Genomic DNA, 21,492 nt, shown 5'->3' on the forward strand with positions numbered 1-21,492 from the left:
AACTTCTCGTTTTACATATCTGTCAGTATTTATGGAGCACCACAACACACACACTAGAAACAAGAGTGACTGTCCTAGTGTGAGCACTTACTTAATGTCAGCTCAATTTGAGACTCCTGCTTTTCCAATCTTTCTTACAGAAGAGAAAAACATCCCATGGTGACAACCCAAATGGGTATTTTTATTTAGAACTCAATGACTGCCAACATCAAACAAGACTGACATCCCCATGGAAACTAATCCACGCCAGGATTTACCATTCAAACATTTTCTGAAGCATTCATGCACACCTAATAGGTAATGAAAATCGTCAAGGCAGATCACCTTAAGTCCGAGCACAACTGAAGATGCTCAGAGCAATGATGAATACCACTAATAAAGGAACTTAGATGCCTAAACTAATTGACGTCCCAAACAGAAAAATCTGCAACAAGGAAACTTAACAGCATTTTTCTATTTGATGTTTGGTTTTCCATTCTAGTGTGCTTTCTTTTATTCTCTGAATCAATTGTTATTTTTTTTCACATGAGATCAGTTTCTGGGCAAAGACTTTCAGTGGATATAATTTCACTGAGAAATATAGTTTCAGCTTCCACTGATTCAATGATGCGACATTCAGAGACTAGCTAGGAATAAGTTCATTTCTGAACTCAACCCAAATCTGCTGAGTACCACTGTAAGCCCGGGGAGTACTGTTCTGACTACCACACGGATGTTCAAGCATTACTGCAGAGAACTGAGAGCAAAGAATGATGTCTTCAGTTCAACCGGATCTTTATCAGCAGCCCTACCCCAAACAGAACTGCCCAACAGTCCTCAGATTCAACTGAAAGGGAAAGCAATCAATTACAATCCAAATGATTTGGGGGGGTTGGCTTCAGAATTCTAACTGTTGCCTCAGCCAACACGCCCTTGCCTATTCAACCTCTGATTCTAAGCGTAGCGTTCAGCCCCTGGAAACTCCAAGACTGTTTCCCAACCCAGGTAACTAGAAAAGCAGCTGTCTTCACTCTTACTTCCACTTTTGACTGGAGGCTCAAACCACTGCCCAGCGTTTCATTTCTGATTAGTCAGTAACAAACAGCAGACTGACAACCACTCTCTTGAGAAGGTCCAGCCCCTCTTTAGTTACCTGTCTGCCCTGGCCTCAGCTCTTTCAAAGCAGCTGGTCCTCCCAAGCACTGTATCAACTCACCAGTTCAAGCCTTATCTCCACAGCGCTCCAGTCAGGCCAGCTCTCTGGCTATCACACTAGATATGTCCTCTTCATATGGTAAAGCTGTTTGAACTCCCTTCTCATGATAAGCAACTCAACCTTCTGCCAACCTCGCCTTCCCCGCTACTACCTCTACAAGCTCCCTTCACTTCTACAGGACTGAGTCTAGGTAAGAGCCAGTCCCTCTTTCAAATTCTGATTACTGGCGACATCATGATACCTGCCACAGCCATCCCAAGGTCAATGCTACTTCATATGCTGAGTGAAGAGATGGTTAGGTTCTCACGGTCCTTTATTTTCCTGACAGCAAAATGAATGTCACCACAGGCTACAAAGCCAGATCCCGACCCACGCTACCTGCAGTCTGCAATCAGCACACAAATGTGCACATACACACACCCTAATATACACATATGACCCCAGTATACAAGAGTTTCAAGTAAGAAACAAAGTAGTTCCCAACTTCAAAAAAATTTGTAAAGTTGTTTCTGCAAACTACCAAAAAATGCTAACGTCTAACATTACTTAATACTGGGTGTCCGACTCTTTGCAACCCCGTGGACTGTAGCCCACCAGGCTTCTCCATCCCTAGGATTCTCCAGGCAAGAATACTGGAGTGGGTTGCTATTTCCTTCTCCAGGGGATCTTCCCGACCCAGGGATCGAACCCAGGTCTCCCACATTGCAAGCAGATGCTTTAACCTCTGAGCCACCAGGGAAGCCCATAATATTGGGTACAACCAGTTAATATTTAAATGTTAAGGAAAACATCCATCTATTTCAATACACAATACTATCCTGGCAAATGTTTACACCATATTAACAGTTTACATTCCCATCAGCAATGTTTGAGGGTTCCAATTTCTCCACATCTCACCAATACCTGGTGTTATCTTCTGATTATAGGCATCCCAGTGAGTTTATGTTGGTATCTCATTGTGGTATTAATCTGCATTTCCCTAATGGATTGTGAGCATCTTTTCATGTGCTTATTAGTGATTTACATGTCTTCATGGCGAAATATATAATCAGGTCTCTTATCTATTTTTTAACCAGGCTGCTTGTCCTTATTACTGCTAAACTATAACAGTTCTTTCTGTTACTGATTCTAATTTAATTTCACTTAAAACAGAGATTATTTCAATCCCTTTAAATTTACTGAGATTTGTATAATGTTATAGCATATAATCTGTTCTGGAGAATATTCCCTATATATACTTGAAAAAATGTGTTTTTTCATTGTTGGGTACAGCTTTCAATAGCTGTCAATTAAGTAGAAGTGTATTAATAATTTTGTCCAAATCTTCTATCTTGCTTGTAATTTTCTATTTGTTTTATCAGTTACTGAGAAAGTTGTTCTAAAGTCTCCAATTATAAGCAATGAATGTGACTACCTCTCTTTTCAGTTCCATTAGTTTTTGCTTCATGTATTCTGAGGTTCTGTTTTCAAGTGTATCCCATTTTGGATTACTGTCCTCATTTGATGAACTGACCATTTTATCATTATGAAATGTCCATTTTCCTTCTGCTAAGAGCCATTGCCCTGAAGTCTATTTTGTCAGGTATGAAGACAGCCACTCCTAACATAACATAATCATAATTTACTATGATAAGTATTTACATGGTATAGTTTACTCTGGTCTTTTAACCTACTCATGCTTTCATATTTAAGTTGGATTTTCCTTTTCTTCTTTTATCTAGTCTGATTTTCTGCCTTTCAAACGGAATGTTTAGACCTGTATTGCCCAACAGGATAGCCAATGGCCACATGTGGCTACATAAGTTAAATAAAATCTAAAAAATTTTTAAATCAGTGCCTAAAGAGCACAGCGGCCATGTATGACCACTGGCTGCATACATGTTTTCAACTGTACAGATATAAGGCATTTCCACAGAGCAGACTTTTGGTTTAGATCACTAACATTTAGTGTGATGACCGCTATGGTTGGGTACAAGTGCACCTGTTTGCTATTTGTTTTCTATTCAACTCACTTGTCCTTTTTTTCACCTGTGTTTTTTCTCACCTTTTGGGAGACTGAAAATGTGTTACCATTGCTACTATCACTACTCGATTATTAACTCTCTTTGCTCTTTTTTTGTTAAGACTATTCTAGGGCAATAGTTTTTAACAAGGAGTCATTTTACTCCCTAGGGACACTTAGCAAAGTCTGGAGACATTTTGTTTCAACTCAGGGGACGGTGCTACTGGCATCTCTAGGGTAGAGGCCAGAGACGTTGCTGAGCATCACACAATGCACAAGGCAGGGCCCAGAAAAAAGATTTACCCAACCCAAAATGTCAACAGTGCCACGCTGGCATATCTCAAGTTTTTCACTGTTTTCCTTCAAATAATATTATCATCACTTCATATAATATAAGACTCTTAAGACATGTTGCTGCTGGTCACTAGTAGATCTTGAACTCTACTAAACCACCTCTCCAGGTTCAATTTTCTTCATAAGGAAACTGGAAATAACTGCTGCATAGATATTCTGTGAGAATAATGTAACCCAAGGGTACCCCCATATACTACAGGTGCTAACTTCTGGAAAAATTATTATGATAACTGCTAACGAAGAAGATCTTAAGCTATCTGGAATGAAGGAATAGGACATTCCTGAAGAGAATCCTAATGACCCACATTCCCACGTGGCTTAACTTTCCTTACAAGTGCCTCTTCCGGTAGTTCTCTACCTTCAGGATGATGGCGAGACTGCACCCTACTGGACTGGCTGGCAAAGTCTGACTTAGAATTTCAAGAATCTCTCAGCCTCTGATACATAATCCCTTTTATTTACCTACATTTAATTGAAGACATCTGTAGGTGGTGCCACACAAATGTAATTCAGGCTTAGGAAATGTCAATAAAAATGTCTGTAAGGGAGAGATGCCATGTAAACCTAGCAGGGGAACGCACATCAGCAGCTACAGAGCCACATGAAATTAGGAATATAATGGAAATATGCTGCCTGACTTGACGAGGTGATAAAAGCTCTTTTCCCATAAAGCTTAATGAGCTCTATTAGTCTTCAGCTTACAGGAATGTAAAAGGGTCAGCCCCACAGAGGGAAGTAACTGACTCTCCACACATGGCTCCATTCAAATGACAGCAGATCAAATTACTGATGTGATTACTATAACCTGACAATTTCGTTAGATTCATGTGGCAGTTAACTGTTTAGGACTTCCAACAAAGGAACATGGTTCATTCATAGTAGTTTTTTCGGACAGAATGAAATTTAAAGTCTCCTTCATTTTCAACTGCAAATCTCGTGTATTTTACTGCCTCTACTGAACTATTTTTCCTTTATTCAAAATAAGGTATTTGGGGATTAACCATATTTGCAATTTTCCTTCTCCGGCTAAAGCATAAGCTTAATGGCAAAATTAAACATTTAGAGATTCTCAGCATTCTTCTGCCTTGGCTTTGTTTTGGCTCCCGGGTTCTGTGCTGCAGCAAAGGAACAGAATCCTAAACTCAGCACTGCTGGAGACTTGGGGGGAGCAGGCACTAACTATGCCATCAGGTGGCCCCTGGGAAATTCCAAGCTAGAAAATACCAAGAGAATGCTCTCAAAAAAATAAAAGGTAAAGTATTTCCCAAATGCTTCAAGAAAAGAAAGCGCATTGGTCATCTTCAATTTTGCTTCTTTTGCCTTTTCCATGTCCATAAGCCCAGTAAGAAAAAAAGATCAGTTTAGTCAAGGTAAAATACAACTCCAGATCATTAAATGGAGAAAGCAGATTAGACAGAAAAGAACAGAAACTATCACTAAACTTCGATCACGACGCTCTCCTTTCTACTTTTCACCAAAGACTGAAGCTTCTACATAAAGATTCCCCAGCATTTAACCAGAATGATAGTAATTTTTATAATATTTGTTTGGTACAAATCTAGGTGTATGGTTGGTACCATTCCAAGACCTATGTATACTTGAGATCATCCAAAGGTGAAAAAAACAAAGATCTTGATCTTAAGCAGCTACAGTCTAGCTGGGAAGAAAGACTGTTAACCATATTGAGACATAAATATTGACACGTGTGTGCTCTGGCAGGCCTGAGATCTGCCAGATTATGCGGAAAAGCTTGCTACTCTCAGCCTTCACGGTGCCTACTTACCTCTTCCTTCCTTCATTCATTCATTCAACAAATATGTTAGGGGAAGCACACTGATTGAAACCGTCCACCCTGGCCAGGCACCATAGTAACCATCTGCATAACTTGTTTTACAACAGGAGGTCCCGGTAAGGAACAAGGAACTAATAAGCCTCCACCAACTGGAAGAGTTCGGAAAAGGTCAAAAGGAAACACCCCATGTCCGACCACCTCCCAGAATCCTTCTCTCTGGCATCCATTTGGCTGAACAAGGCGTGCACCACCAGGAAGGACTCTGAGTCAGAATGATTGGCTAAAGACAACCCAGCAACTAATGCCATCACCATAAAACTGGAGACTGCAAGCCATGTGGCAGAGCAGTTCTCCTGGGTTCCCTTACCCTACTGCTCTCCACCCAGGTGCCCTTTCCCAACAAAACCTCTTGCTTTGTCAGCATATGTGTCTCCTCGGACAATTCATTTTCGAGTGTTAGACAAGAGCCCAGTTTCAGGCCCCGGAAGGGGTCCCCCTTCCTACAACAAATACATATTCAGTGCTTCCTGTGTATCAATGTGTGTACATCCTCAGTCGTGTCCAGCTCTTTGTGACCCCATGGACCGGAGCCCCCTAGGCTCCTCTGTCCAAGGAATTCTCCAGGCAAGAATACTGGAGTGGGTTGCCATTTCCTACTCCAGGGCATCTTCCCAACCCAGGGATCAAATCCGCATCTCTTGCATTGGCAGGTGGATTCTTTACCACTGCACCACCTGGGAAGCCCGTGTATCAATAGTACTTAACTATATATATAAATGCAAGGAAGCAAGAGAAGTAGGGTCCTCTCTTACCGAGCTTACATTTGAGAGAAATCTACTAGTGAGGACTACTTAAAGTATCTCTGCTATTGTTCAGTAACACCTTCAAACTGGTAGTTTGTCCCAGCGAGGCAGACATCAAGCTCCAGCCTCCTCATTCACTCCCTGTGTAGGTAAATTCATCCAGCGCAAATGCCTTCTGCTCAAAACTCCTATTCCTGGCAACTCCTCTGAGCTCTTGCTTAAATGAGAGTCCAGCCTTAAGCATTATCAACATTATCTCTTCTTCTAAGCTCCTGTCAGGCCCTTTTTTTCCCCAAGACTAGACCCTGTTTTGACATTAAAGATTTCCCTGATGTACATCTCAGTCAAAAGACAACATTATACTTAAAAACTGATTCTGAGAGATTATATTAAGTACAATAATCATTTTATGATACTTTCCCAAACTGCCTTTTAACTATGCATGTTTTCATGAACCAAATCATGGATTTTTTTTTTTACAAAATCAAATTTAATTTTTCCATCTTTTCCTTTGTGATATTTCTCATTCTGTGTTTAGAAAGCACTTTATCAACTAAAGAGTAGACTATATAATTTATATTGTCTTCAAGTTTCTTATGATATAGTTTTAACTTTTATTGCTTTTACACCAAAATTCATTTAAAACTCTATGTGACAGGTATTACACTTAGCGTTTATCACACATTATCTCATTTCATTTTAATAACCCTGTAAGTATTATTATCTCCATTTTTTAGATTAATTTAAACATGAAATGACTTGCTCATGGGTCACCCAAGGATCTCTCATTTCAAAGCCCAGAATCTTTCCAAGCTTTTTTCTCCCTGGTTGCTGGACGTAGAGAATGGAACCAAACCTGGATGGTCCTACCCTTCTAGTCTGCTCCACTCCCCCTGAAACTCACTCAAGCTGGCCACCAGGAGGGCCACACCACGTAACAACAGGAGCTTCAAGAATCAGAGAACATGATATGGAAACAGAGAAGGGAACAACTGCCTCTATGTGGAGCAGTCACAGGGCCTCGCAGACAACACAGCGTCTAGGCTCGGCCTGAGGCAGGGTGTGACATGAAGAGGCTGTGACATGGAGAGGCTGGGGGCAGGGAAGGGAACACAGAGTGAGGTAAACAGAGGCAAAAGGAAGGACAAGTGAAAGGCAGGGGCAGTCTTACCTCATGAGGCTGAAGGCACAGCCTGAGAGGAGAACACAAGTTTCAGTAATACTTGAATAGCACTTTGTAAACTGCTCCCATGTCCACTGGTTCTGCGGCTAGTAAGTGAAGACCTGGCCTGAACCTCGGTTTGGTACTGAGCCCAGCGTCCCTCCACGTGCCCCACTGCTTCCCCTCTCCGACTCCTTTCCCAAAGTCTCACCATCTTCTCCAATTAATTCCTTTTCAACCACAGCTCACACCCATATCTAGCTCTCTGATTATCTAAGAGTTTTTGTTATCTCACAATTTTATCACTGGATTTTCAGTTTTAAATTGCAGAACCATTATGAGAATTAGAGGAGAAAGTGAGTCGGGCACCTAGAAGTCTACCTGGGCTATAATGAAGCTCAATACAAGTAAGTCCTTTGCTCTTCCCTAATCAATTTACGGATTTTCAAAAGTTCTCTCAAACTAACTGAAACCTCCTTGCTGACAGCTTCTGCCCAGACTTCTCCAGCTCCCCTTTAACACCAGGGCAGTTTACAGAGGATAAAGTCAATGTGAGACCGTTATGGGAGGAAGGAGACAAAACAAGGCTCTATAATAGATTGGTAAAGACTCTGTCTGCCAGTGCAGGAGACACAGGTTCCATCCCTGATCTGGGAAGATCCCACATACTGCAGAGCAACTAAGCCCATGCACCATAACCACTGGGCTGTGCTCTAGAGCCTAGGGGTGGCAACTGCTGAGTCCATGTGCCGCAACCACTGAAACCTGTGTGACCTAGAGCATGTGCCCAGCAACAAAAAGAGCCACTGCAATGAGAAGCCCGAGCACCACAATTAGAGAGCAGTCCCTACTCACCACAATCAGAGAAAACCCGCACAGCGCTAAAGACTCAGCACAGAGAAAAATAAATAGATAAAAAAAATAAAAAATAAATAAGTAAAATGGACTGATTTCGCTCTACCTGATAAAATGAGGGCAGTGATCTGCTGTGAAGGTGAACAGCTCTGTAGCTACTGGAAGTCTTATAAAACAGAGTGTGCATTCATCTCATTTATGGTATTGAAGAATACACATCCTGACAAAATGATCACTCCTAAACTATCAAATAAATGCCTCACAAAAGATACCAATAGCAATATTAAGGTCAATGAGTAACCTCTTACCTCCAAAGGTGAGCTGCAAAGGAATCTTGTGAACTGTAGAATCACATTCGAATAGAATCAGTTCCATCCAATGAAGGAGCAGCAAAAGAGAACACACAAAAAAGGGAAAATTATTACAAAATTTTCCAAAAAGAGCATATCAGGCGAACCTAAATGTCCATATGTAATGCTTCATACACTATATAATTCATTTACAGAGCACAGAAAAGCTCAATCTAGACCACAGCATGAGTTTAAATGTTCGTCAAAATCTGTATAAAACAAATAAAACACAACAAATATTTTATTTTTTAAAGTTTTATGTCACAACCCTTATGCAATAAAACAATCCATGTAATAAAGGAGGAATCAACAATATAAATGCCACAGGCAAAGTTAGGTAAATGCCTAACTTCAGAGAAGAAAAAGATATAAACCAAAATGGAAAGCAAGAACAGAGGGAAATTAAAAAGTCAAAACCAAGAGGGCAGGTTGGTTAAGTGGTAGTGAACTAAAGGGGAAGTTATTTCTCTAGAACCCAGGCTGTTCTGCCCTTCCTCTTTTTTCAACCTCATACACATATTTTTACTCTCTTCTCTTTGACTTATAAATTTCATAAATCATAAATTTATGGCTTATAAATTTCATCTGAAACTAAGTGTTACATGCTGTTTCTCAGCATTTAAGTAAAGAAACAAATTCTGGAACTGGGGAGGAGCTTGAAAACTGACAAAGCAAACTGCGGGTTAGCTCTGAGATGAGGACTGTTACATACCTTTATACATATTCATGATGGTAATCATGTTTTCTTAGATGTTATTTACAAAATCAACACTCCAAATCCTTTGAGACTTATTGTAATAATAAAAAAGCCAAATAATATAAACTCTGGATCTTACTAAATGCAAATTAACTACACAATGTGATGGCAGGCCAGTTAGCAAGCACTCTTGAACTTCCTCTCCACAACAGAGCTAGCTAGTACTCACTGGGAATACAGATGTTTTGATTCTCTTTTAGAGATACATACTGAAATATTTCTCTATGAAATTACGTGATGTCTGAGATTTCCTTCAAAAGCACGGGGGGCTGGAAGGCAAGTTATGGTGGGCAATGTGCATATAAAACAAGAAGCGACATTATATGAAACTAGTGAGGACAGGAGATGAGTATATGAGGATTCATTATACAAGTCTCTCTACTTTGTGAATGCTTATAATTTTCATAACAAAGTTTAAAAAACATACCAGACATTTCCTACCTCCAAATCTAAAGCAAGTAAATTCCTAAAAGATTACTGCTGCCAGTGTACTCCAAAGCCACATAATTAACTAGTAAGTATCATCTAGGCCTTAGATGATAAGGTATAATAAAATGTAGGCACTATTACCATTATTCTCTTAATTTAAATGATAGTAATATGCAACTCAATTATGTTAACTGCTAAAAGAGAACTTTCTGAAAGTGCAAGATATACCAAAAGTTTTTAATTTCATAATGCTGATATGAAGGACACAATTCTAATGAAATTTAAATTGCAACCTTTATAGTCTTGGATTCTTTTTACATTAGCCCAGCATAAAATAATCTCTACCCTTCCTCCCAAGAGTAAAAAGTGATAGCTGAAAGACTACCCAGTTTTCACAGCAGAGGAAAATGAGGCACGGTGTGCTTTTATATTAAAGTTGAGGAAGTTGCTACTATAGGGTTTCCACACTTTTCTCCAGTGTGTGCCTATTAACTGTACTATACATACTAAGTTAGAATTTAGAAGTATTTCTGGTTCAGTTGTAATTAATGAATTAATTATGATGGAAGTGTAAAATAAAATTCATATTTTATGGGAAGACAAGAAAAACTTAAACATAAAAAGCAGTGCCATGCCCTTCGGCTTCTCTCCCCTCTAAGACGCACGGTTCATCTGCATCACGCATCCGCCACACCTCCCCCATGAGCAGAAATACCTGCTCAGCCATGAAGAGCAACATCCTCCCAGCACCAGCAAGACAACTGCTTCACAGATAACATTCCTTCTTGATCCTGTAAGGGGTCACACGACCCATCACTTTGTACCTGCAGATCTGGATTGTGTATCATTTAATGCACAGGCCCCTCTATCATAAAAGTTCTATAACTGTTTTGACTTCTAACAGGCAGAATAGTTCTTGGAGCTTTCTGAATGGCTTCCAGGTTATAATCCTCATTTTAGCTCACAAACAAAAGGTTCTATTTCTTTCTTAGATCAACTGGACTGATTAATTTTTTGTCTAACAGAAGTCACTTTAAATAACGAAAGAATAGCATATACTCTCCAAGAAAACTACTGTCTCCTTGAAACTCAAATAATTTACATCTTTGTCATGTATATATGTTAACATTCCTGTCAGTTTTTTTCAAAACAGACCTAAAAATTCTTTTCCTGTTTGATGCTGCCAAAACATGAAATATATAAATTTCTCAATCAGCAAGTCTGTATAAACAGAAAAACAAATCACAAGGCACACATTTACCATCCTATTCACAGGACGTGAGAAAGGATGAAAATGCTTCACCTCCTTTAGTGCACCAGAAAAACCCATTGCTATTTTCCCTCCAGTTAATTACTAATATTTAGTAAATTCATTCATAATGAATGACACATAATATATTTAGCAGAAAAGAAGGTAATACTTTGAAAAAACAACAATCATAAAAAGGCAGATATAATTTGTAAAGTACATTTTGTATATACACTAAAATTGATAACGAAAATAGACACCTTTTTAACAAATACCATGAAGTTAGATCAGTATCAAAAATGGTTCAATTCTGCTTGAATGTAAACGTCTCTGAAAACAGAGCCAGTTATAATGTAAGGGGAGCAGAATCTGCCACCCCAAAATGTGTCTGTTTGGAATATTATTTAAGCTTGTTATTTTTAAGATATAGCAGACTGGGGAAAACTCTGAAAACCAAACAGGAGTTGCCTCTTTGCAAGAAAACATTTATTATACATTGGTAATGGAAATCTCCATTTGTAAGGGTGTCTCCCTTGCTATACCTGAGAGAGGAAGAAAATGTAGCCACCCTACCAAATACAGAGAAATAAAGACAGCGAATTAGGTGACAGAGGAATATGTTTCAAACAAAGGAATAAGATAAAACCCTAGAAGAAGAACGAAGTGGAGAGGAGATATGCCATCTATCTGATAAAGAGGTCAAGGTAATGATCCTAAATATGCTCAAAGAACCTGGGACAGAACAGATGAACAGAGAAGTCAGATGTTTAACAAGGAGAAAATGTCAAATACAGAGAAGAACTAAACAGAGATGAAGAATACAATAACTAAAATAAACAATAACACTACCAGGCATCAACAGTAGATTAGATGACAGAGAGGAAGAGATCGGCAAGCTGGAAGGTAAACAATGGAAATCACGGAAGCTAAACAGAAAAAAAGAGTAAGGACTTCCCTGGTGGCCCAGTGGTTAAGAATCTGTCTGCCAATGCAGGGGACACAGGTTCGCCATCCCTGCTCCGGGAAGATCCCACATGCCATGGAGCAACTAAACCCGTGCGCCTCAACTACTGAGCCCACATTATAGAGTGTGAGGCGCCAACTACTGAGCCCAGGAAACCAGAGAAAGCTGCACGCAGCAACAAAGACCCAGTGCAGCCAAAACTCAATCAGTCAATCAATTTTTTAAAAAAGAAAGAAAAAAGAAATGAGGACAGCTTAAGAGACCTCATGCAGCATTCCAGGAACTAACATTCTCATGTGCAGGGGTCCCACAAGGAGGAGAGAGAGACAAAGGGTAGAGAACATACACATACAATCGACAGCTGAAAGCTTCCCTAACCTGTAAGAGGAACCAGACATCTAAGTGCAGGAAGCACAGAGAGCCCAAACAGGATCAACGGGAAGATCACACACAAGACACACCATACTTAAAACGGCAAAAATTAAAGATAAAGCTAAAACAAAGGAGGCAAGAATACACAATGGGGGAAAGACAGTCTCCTCAATAAATGGTGTTGGGAAAACTGGACAGCTAAATGGAAAAGAATCAAACTGGACTACTCTCTCACATCAAGCACAAAAGTAAATTTTAAATGCATTAAAGACTTAAATTTATTTTAAAAAATATTTTATTGAAGTATAGTTGATTTACACTGTTCTATTAATTTCTGTTGTACAGCCAAGTGACTTAGTCATACATATATATAAATTCTGTTCTTTCCCATAATGGTTTATCACAGGATATTGAGCACAGTTCTCTGTGCAACACAGTAGGACCCTATTGTTAACCCATTCATATAAAATAGTTTGCACCTGCTAATTCCAAACTCCCAATCTTTTTCCCCAACCCTTCTTCCTCCTTGGCAACCACAAGTCTCTTCTCCATGTAAAGATTTCAATTTAAATGTAAGATGTGAAATCACAAAATTCTGGAAGAAAACAGAGGCAGTAACTCTTCAACATCAGTCTTAGTAATATTTGGGGGGGATGTCTTCTTAGGCAAGGGACATAAAAGCGAAAATAAACAAATAAGACTACTTCAAACTAAAAAACCTTTGTGCACAGAGAAGGAAATTATCAACATAATGAAAAGGTTATCTGCTGAATAGGAGAAGATATCTGCAAACGATGTATCTGGTACAGGGTTACTATCCAAAATATACAACTCAACATCAAGAAAACAAACACCCGGATTAAGAAATGGGCAGAGGAACTGACTAGACATTTTCCAAAGAAGATATACAGATGGCCAACAGGCACAAGAAAAGATGCTCAACATTACTTATCATCAGAGAAATGCAAATCAAAACCACAACGAGGCAGCAACCTCACACCTGTTAAAATGGTTATTACCAAAAAGACAACAAACAACAAGTACTGGCAAGAATGTGGAAAAAAGGGAACCCAGGTGCACTGTTGGTAGGAATGTAAACTGGCACAGCCACTATGGAAAGCAGTATAGATTCCTCAAACAATTAAAAATAGATGTCCCATATGATCAAACAATTCCATTCCCATGTATCTAACCAAAGAATATGAAAGCACTAATTCAAAAAGATATATGCACCCATATGCTCACGGCAGCACACACACACACACACACACACTCTCTCTCTCTCCCCCCCCCCCGCTCCCCCCACTCCCTCCCTCTCCCCCACCTCCCTCCCTCTCCCCCCCCACCTCCCTCCCTCTCCCCCCCCACCTCCCTCCCTCTCCCCCCCCCGCCCCCCTCCCTCTCCCCCCTCCACCCCCCCTAAATGGAACTTTCTTTTTCAGCTGTGCCACGCAGCATCTGGGGTATCTTAATTCTCTGATCAGGGACTGAACCTGCACCCCCTACAGTGGAAGCGTGGAGTCTTAACTACTGCACCACCAGGGAAGTCCTCACACAATGGAATATCACTCAGCCATAAAAAATGGAATCTTCTGATCCCTTTCAATCTTTCAATCTGAGATCCTACAAGCCATGTGGCCTTAAACAATTACTTAATTAATTAAAATGAAATCTTGCCATTTGCAACAAATGGATAGACCTAGAGGATATTATGATAAATGAAAGAAGTCAGAGAAAGAAAAATACAGTAGGATTTCACTCATATTTGGAACCTAAAGAACAAAACAAATGAATAAACAGGAAAAGTTATAGACACAGAGAACAACCAGAGGGGAAGAGGGTGAGGGGGGAGAGAAGTAGCTGGGGGAAATTAAGAGGTACAAACTTCTAGTTGCAAAATAAATGAGTCACAGGTATGAGGTGTACAGTATGTGGAATACAGTCAGGAACAGTGCAACACTTTTGCATGGTGACAGATCATAATGACAATTATCACGGTGATCATTCTAAAACGCACAGAAATATCAAATCACATGTTGTGTAACAGGAACTAACGTAGCCTTGTAGAAGAGTTATACTTCAAAAACAAAAACTCATAGAAAAAGAGATCAGATTTCCACAGGCAGCGGTAGGGGGAAGGAAAACTGGATAAAGGCAGTCAAAAAGTACAAACTTCTAGTTATAAGATAATTAAGTACAAGAGTTATACACACAACATGATAAACATAATTAACACTGCTCTATGCTAAATATGAAAGTTTTTTAACAGTAAATCCTAAGAGTTCTCATTGTAAGGAAAAAAATTTTTTTGATTTCTTAAATGAGATGATGGATGCTTACTAAACTTATTAAGATCATCAGTTCATGGTGTCAGTCAAATCATTATACTGTATATCTTAAACTTATACAGCTCTATATGTCAATTATTTTTATTTTTCAATAAAACTGGAAAAAAAATAAAAAGAGGAAAGGGATACATACAGATCAACACTATCACTACAAAGTCACTCACTCACCTTGCTTCTCTTGCAACATTCCCACTCACCACTCCTAGTACCATTATTCTATTAACCATCAGCAGCCTATCTCATAACACCTCATCATTCCTTTCAGAGAAGCACTTAATGCTTACCAAAATTTTCTAAACAGTTTTCCAAGGACACAAAATTGCAGTTAAACCTCCTGTCACTTACAATGAGTAAATTCTTTCTTTTTCCAAGACTTGTTATTAACAATGACAGTTTCGGGGGGCAGAGAGGAGTGGAGGAATAAAAAGAAGAATACACACTATTAATTTTGCCAGAATAGCCCAGGAAAACTATTAATATAATCAACTATTTATCTTTATAACATTAAATATCCAACATATAAGTAATTTAAGCTAATATCTTCCTGAAATGCCTTTTTCTGTGTAATAAGGATCATGTTAGGTTCCTATATAAAGAAGAAGCACCAAACAGCATATTTTATAAGGTAAGCCACAGCTTTTCCCCTAAACCAAAGAATATCAGTGAGGTGTACCTATTTGTCAAAGAGGAATTCTTAATCTTAAAACTGCTCACACGAATTATCCAGAATTTTCTTGCATTAACAAAATACTTCTGCTGCTCTGTTTCTTGGCCTGTCACCCCAATACATGGTATGCTGTGCTATGCTCAGTCACGGCTAATTCTTAAAAAAGAAGTCTGACCATATTAGGCTATGATCTAATAAGATATTTCTTTAAAATTTTATAACAAGCAAGCTAAATCATACAAAATGTAAAATATTAAAGTTTTTCTATCAGGAATATGGAAGCTTTAATTAAGAGTCAATTATAATAAGCTAAACTCTCTCCTCATCCCATTTAAGAAGTCATCAACAGAATGAAAATTAAACCTGTACATAATAGGAAGTTAAAACTAAGGCTTGAGAACTAAGACCCTGTTTATCCTAATTTTAGCGGGGAGTAAAAAGAGCTGCTGCTGCTGCTGCTAAGTCGCTTCAGTCGTGTCCAACTCTGTGCGACCCCAAAGACGGCAGTCCACCAGGCTCCCCCGTCCCTGGGATTCTCCAGGCAAGAACACTGGAGTGGATTGCCACTTCCTTCTCCAATGAATGAAAGTGAAAAGTGAAAGTGACATCGCTCAGTTGTGTCCAACTCTTAGCGACCCCATGGACTGCATGGGGTCCCACCAGGCTCCTCCATCCATGGGATTTTCCAGGCAAGAGTACTGGAGTGGGGTGCCATTGCCTTCTCCAGTAAAAAGAGCAGATTTAGGTAATTCTGCAAATTGTGAGCAGTGCAGCTGAAAGACATGACCACCTGTACTGCCGTTTCTGGTTAGACCTAGAACCTTGGACAGGACATGAAGCTTCAGTAAATCTTAAAAGATGACAATGAAAGCTTTATTTACAGTCTAACATATTTAAACGTATGTCTTCTGAGCCATTACATTTTCTTTTTCTCTCTGACGGAAAGAACAGTGATCTAAGAATTAGTCTGGAATCTTACTAGCTCTAGCTACTTGAGTACTTAAATTATGTCTTAGTTTTCTATCCACAAAACAATTTCAGCCTAATCACCTTCACCCATGGTGTCCTCTGGCATGCCAAGTTCCCAAGACACTCTAAAAAATGACTCCGTGGCCAAATAAGTTTGAGAAATGCTGCATACTATTGCTGTCTCACCTCCCCTTCTTCATCTTACAGAAAGAAGTACAAGATATACAGACAAATTACAGGCCCTGAGAATCCCTGCCGTCAAATGAAAAACTATACTGTATCCCAATATAGCTGGAAAAACAAAAAACCCTCCAGCTTCATTCAATCTAGTGCTTTGCAAAATTACATACCCAGAGTTCTGTTTGTTGGTTGGTTTTTAATTTCATGTAACATTTATTACCATTTCACAGAACCAATATTCCACAAAACTTATTCTAAGAAACACTGGTCACTGCCAGCTCTGAACCGTTTTTCCCCATCTATACTTAGTAGAAATGCTTACTGAAAATATTCAGCATGGCTGTTTAGTGTCTGAAAAATCTAATATAAACTATCAATGAGTCAATGGCTCTTTCCCCCCACTTTAATTAAGAGTTGTGGTCCCCAGCCAATAATATCTCTTAAGGGGATCCTTGTAATATTTAGCACTTTGGAATGGTGAAGGGACTAACGCTCAAGTACACACCATGAAAAGAACTGTAATAAATGACTCTTAAAAGATTAATACCTGCCCAGAATTACAAAAGTCCATTAACACTAACACACAGTGTGAGCTGTGAATGTTTTGCTCATAGGGTTGATTCCAGTTTGCTGATGCACATCCTAATTAGTGAGCTACTTCGGTGCATGTTCTTTTACTACTTGCAACTCGTCCCCCAATTTCTAAGAGCAACAGGGATTTGAGCTATAAGTAAGTCATTCACTAACACCTACCTCATGTGTTCACTCTAATAATTGAATATTTTATAAATAGTGGCTCTGTATCCATTAACACAAATAGTGTACATCTGAACTTATTAAAACTTCATTATTTACTACCTCCAATTTTGGTGTTTGTTTCTAAAATTAAAAGGTTACATTCGAAACATGAGTCTATAAATCCAGGGAAGAAAGTCGTAATTCTATTGAAGAGGTGCATTCAAAGAGAATGGAATCTAAAAGAATTTTGTTGCTTTTCAACACTACCAGCAGTGAAAAAAGCACCACAGAGTTCACATCAAAATGCAAAGAAAAGGAGTTCTTGGTAAAGTCACCAAAAGGAATACCCACTAGAGACAGACACAAGTGCTGGCAATGTCGTGTGCTGAGCGGCTCGCTTCTCTAGTGAGAGGATCATTCTAACCCAGGACCCTATCACCTGCTTGTTTGTAATATTAAGTAAGTTAAGAACCAGCACAAAATATTTAAAAAAACTCTCACAAGAAGTGTGGAAGTAAGTTTAGAAGTGTGTTTAAGAGAAAAGGTACCTTAGCATTTCCTTAAAGTCAATGTCGGGACCAAATTTTTATGTTTAAGAGAAACCTTTAAATCTGTTGCTTTCTTAATCTATAAATTAAGTGTACAAAAATGCAATAAAATGGGAAAGTTTTAAAATTCCATTCTTCTAAAAATACTTGCCTAGGTATTGAATATAGGCATTTCCAGATTGGGAAAAGATATTTAGAATATACATGTACAGGCAGCCCTCCATACTTTTCCATCCACAGACTCAATCAACCACAGATGGAAAATATATATATATATATTTTTTTTTTTTTTTAATTTCAGAGAGGTCCAAAAAGAGCACATAATATGTAAAAACCTGATAAGTTGTACATCTAAGATTTATGTACCTCAATATATATAAACTTAAAAATTAACTTTAGGGTTTCCCTGGCAGTCCAATGGTTAAGAATCTGCCTTGCAATGCATGGGACAGTGGTTTGATTTCTGCTCCGGGAAGATCCCAAGTGCTGCAGGGCAACTAAGCCCATGCACCACAACTACAGAGCCTGTGCTCTGGAGCCCACGGGCCACAGTTACTGAAGCCCACAGGCCCCAGAGCTTGCGCTCCACACTGAGAAGCCACCGCAGTGAGAAGCCCGCACACTGCAGCTAGAGAGTAGTCCCCACTCACGGCAAAGAAAGAAGCCCGTGAGCAGCAACTGAGACCCAGTGCAGCCAAATCAATCAATCAATATTTTAAAAAACTATTTTTTTAAAAGGAAACAGAAAGTATTCAATTTCTCCTGGGGAATTTTTGTCAAAATCATTGAAATCAGAATTTTACAACTAAGAGGAATCTTGGCAGTTATCTAATCCAACTCCTTTAGTTTATTCCTAAACTGTAGTCCAGAAATGTTACATTATTTTACAGTCAGCAACAAAACTAGGGTTAGAACCTAGATGCTTTTTCCAATCCATGATTCCCTTTGTTATACCCACGACTAAACAGCACTATTCATTAGAATCGACAAAGGAAGCAACAAAGTCCAAGTCTGAGTGCTATAAAACAACAGTGACATGTGGTGATATGCAGGTATTCAGGTAACAAGTCTACAACAAAACATGAACATTTTTATGATAATGAATACCAGTCAATGAACAGCAAAAATGGGAGATCAGAAAACAAAGCCTTCAGAAGCGACATAGACGAGATGGGAGACACCCTACTCCGTTTTCCAGCCTCAGCAGTGCCCTGCTGTCCTGTGACCACGTCAGGCCTGAGGTGCACCACCCAGAGATGCACACAGGGGCACGCTCTTCATCCAGGGGCCTGCCAAGGAGCCCCTCTCCTCAGAGCCGCTCCTGACATCCTCATATAATTATCACCACCACCATTCCCCATCTCTCACCTCCTCTTCCCTTTTCTTGTTAGCGCACATTCTCCTGACACTGTGCAGCATACTTGTTTATTCATCCTCCTCAGCTCAGTTCAGCTGCTCAGTCGTGTCCGACTCTTTGCAACCTATGAACCGCAGCACGCCAGGCCTCCCTGTCCATCACCAACTCCCAGAGTCCACCCAAACCCATGTCCATTGAGTCAGTGATGCCATCCAACCATCTCATCCTCTGTCGTCCTCTCCTCCTCCTGCCTTCAATCTTTCCCAGCATCAGGGTCTTTTCAAATGAGTCAGCTCTTCCCTAAGTATTGGGAATTTCAGCTTCAACATCAGTCCTTCCAATGAACAACCAGGACTGATCTCCTTTAGGACGGACTGGTTGGATCTCTTTGACCATAGCCTTGACTAGACGGACCTTTGTTGGCAAAGTAATGTCTCTGCTTTTTAATATGCTGTCTAGGTTGGTCATAACTTTCCTTCCAACCATCCTCCTCACTATCACATAATCTCCTCTAGGGAAAGAGCGTTTCTCTCCCCTTCCCTGTGCTACATCCTCGGAGCCTAAAGTGACACCCGGCACACAGCAGGGACTCAGCAAATATGTGCGGCTTAACTGCCTAGATGCACTCATTCATTTGTAAATTGGATTAATCAATTCATAAACAAGTAAATGAATTTTCAACTCTTTTTGCCTATTATGTCTTCATGGCCACTGGTTACTTTGCAAAACTGGGTCATCTGCCCAAGGTGAGATGCCACAGAGATGCAGTCATCGGTAACATAAAGCTGGTATCAAGTGAAGAAACACCAGTGTCCTTTTCATCAGATCTCCCCAGGACCACCTATGTCCTCAATACACTCCTTTAATTTCCGGCAGAGAAACTTCCAATATTATTTCTGATGAGCAACTACTCAACAGATTACTGAGGACAAAACTAGGTATCACTTAAATGGCAATAAGTTGATAAAAGAATTCAAACTGACCTTGAAAAATGGGTATCTTTCAAATATGTGAATGACATGAATTAGGGATAGCAGAAAATACCACAAAACCTAGAAATAAAAATTAGCAAAAAAGCACAGCCAAAGTAAAATTTACTTTAAAAGCTCTCTGGCCACACACTAAGAAACTGAATATATTATCAGCAACTGAATTATTAAAAATACTTGACTATATTAACAACCATACTAATAATGGTTATAGGCACTACGTTCCATACGTATCAGACCAACCAATTCCAAGCAAGACCAAATATCTCCACATCATGCCAGGTACATATACTGGATTGACCAAAAAGCTCTGAACTTTTGAGGCAACCCCGTATTTCCAATACTCTTTAAATATTATTGCTATTTTAATATTTTAAACATTAATGCAAACTTCTGAAAAGAAATCTTTAAAATACTGGTTAGCTAAAATGTGCAGAGGACCATGTCTTATTCATCTACGCATCCCCAAGACCTACCATGGTGACCGGAACATGCTGGGAATCACACCTTTATATGACTGGTTGAACAGAACAATCACACTCCTCCACAGACCAGGAGCCACTCTAAGTGTGAAACTTTGAGCTATTTCTAGAATGACTGTCATGGAAAAGTCAGTGTGTATGTTACTTTACAGACAATATTTATAGACCTAGACATATTCTGGATTTTAAAAATCACATATATAATGTATATATTTTACTTTTATAATTAACTACTGACTGGAAGGAAATCAACTGCTTTTTAATCATGCAAGCAGTTAGCTAAGTTATTTGGCATATCAAATGAATTTCCACAGCAAAAACACAAACTTTCCTTGTTTAGACCAGCCAGACCTCAATAGGTGGCATTGTTCACTTGTCAAGTCATTACCAGGAGGTTGTAAAACCAGAGGCTCCTCAGACTTAATGGAAAAAGCAGACCTGAAATACAAAAACTACAGACAAACGGCAATGGTGCTCCCAACAAGATGATCCCTTTCACGTGAGCTCTGCACACACTAAAATGTACTTAACTTTCTCAACACTCTCCCTCAGCTTTTACTTTGTACAAGACAACTGTCAAGAGCTTTGACATCATATGAATTTCCCTTTGGTCTCACATCACAGGTTTCAAGAACACATGTTCTTTCTTGTAGTTTTCCATTTGGCAACAGTGAGTTCTCTCTACAGCCGTCTCTGAAAAATGGTCAACGCAGCCGCCCATTCATTCAATGAACGCTCCACGGGGCATCTACTCCATTCCTGGCACTCTGCACTGTGCATTTCTTTTGACTCTGGCAGAGAATTTTTATAAGTCAGTGTATGAACACAAATTATACCACAGATTATGGCGGTCTAATAAAACATAGCTTATTTTCAAAAGGAGGGATCTATTCGCAGAGTAAGCAAGAAGCTCCACCACCAGAGGCAAGG

General features: G+C 39.4%; 2 protein-coding genes across 7 annotated transcripts in view; one reads left to right on the forward strand and one right to left on the reverse strand.

The window, feature by feature from the left end:
- Positions 1-21,492, reverse strand: part of ATE1 (arginyltransferase 1) — a 162,814-nt gene that overhangs the window by 109,721 nt on the left and 31,601 nt on the right. For all 6 annotated transcript variants that reach the window (XM_069566747.1, XM_069566746.1, XM_069566743.1 and 3 more), the window contains one exon: positions 8,472-8,504. In XM_069566747.1, coding sequence (XP_069422848.1) covers positions 8,472-8,504 — 33 coding nt within the window. The remainder of the gene's footprint in view (positions 1-8,471; positions 8,505-21,492) is intronic.
- Positions 1-21,492, forward strand: part of LOC138427652 (uncharacterized) — a 116,552-nt gene that overhangs the window by 54,612 nt on the left and 40,448 nt on the right. The window lies entirely within an intron of this gene.

Source organism: Ovis canadensis, chromosome 22, assembly GCF_042477335.2.
Source record: "Ovis canadensis isolate MfBH-ARS-UI-01 breed Bighorn chromosome 22, ARS-UI_OviCan_v2, whole genome shotgun sequence".
NCBI classification, from domain to species: Eukaryota; Metazoa; Chordata; class Mammalia; order Artiodactyla; family Bovidae; genus Ovis; species Ovis canadensis.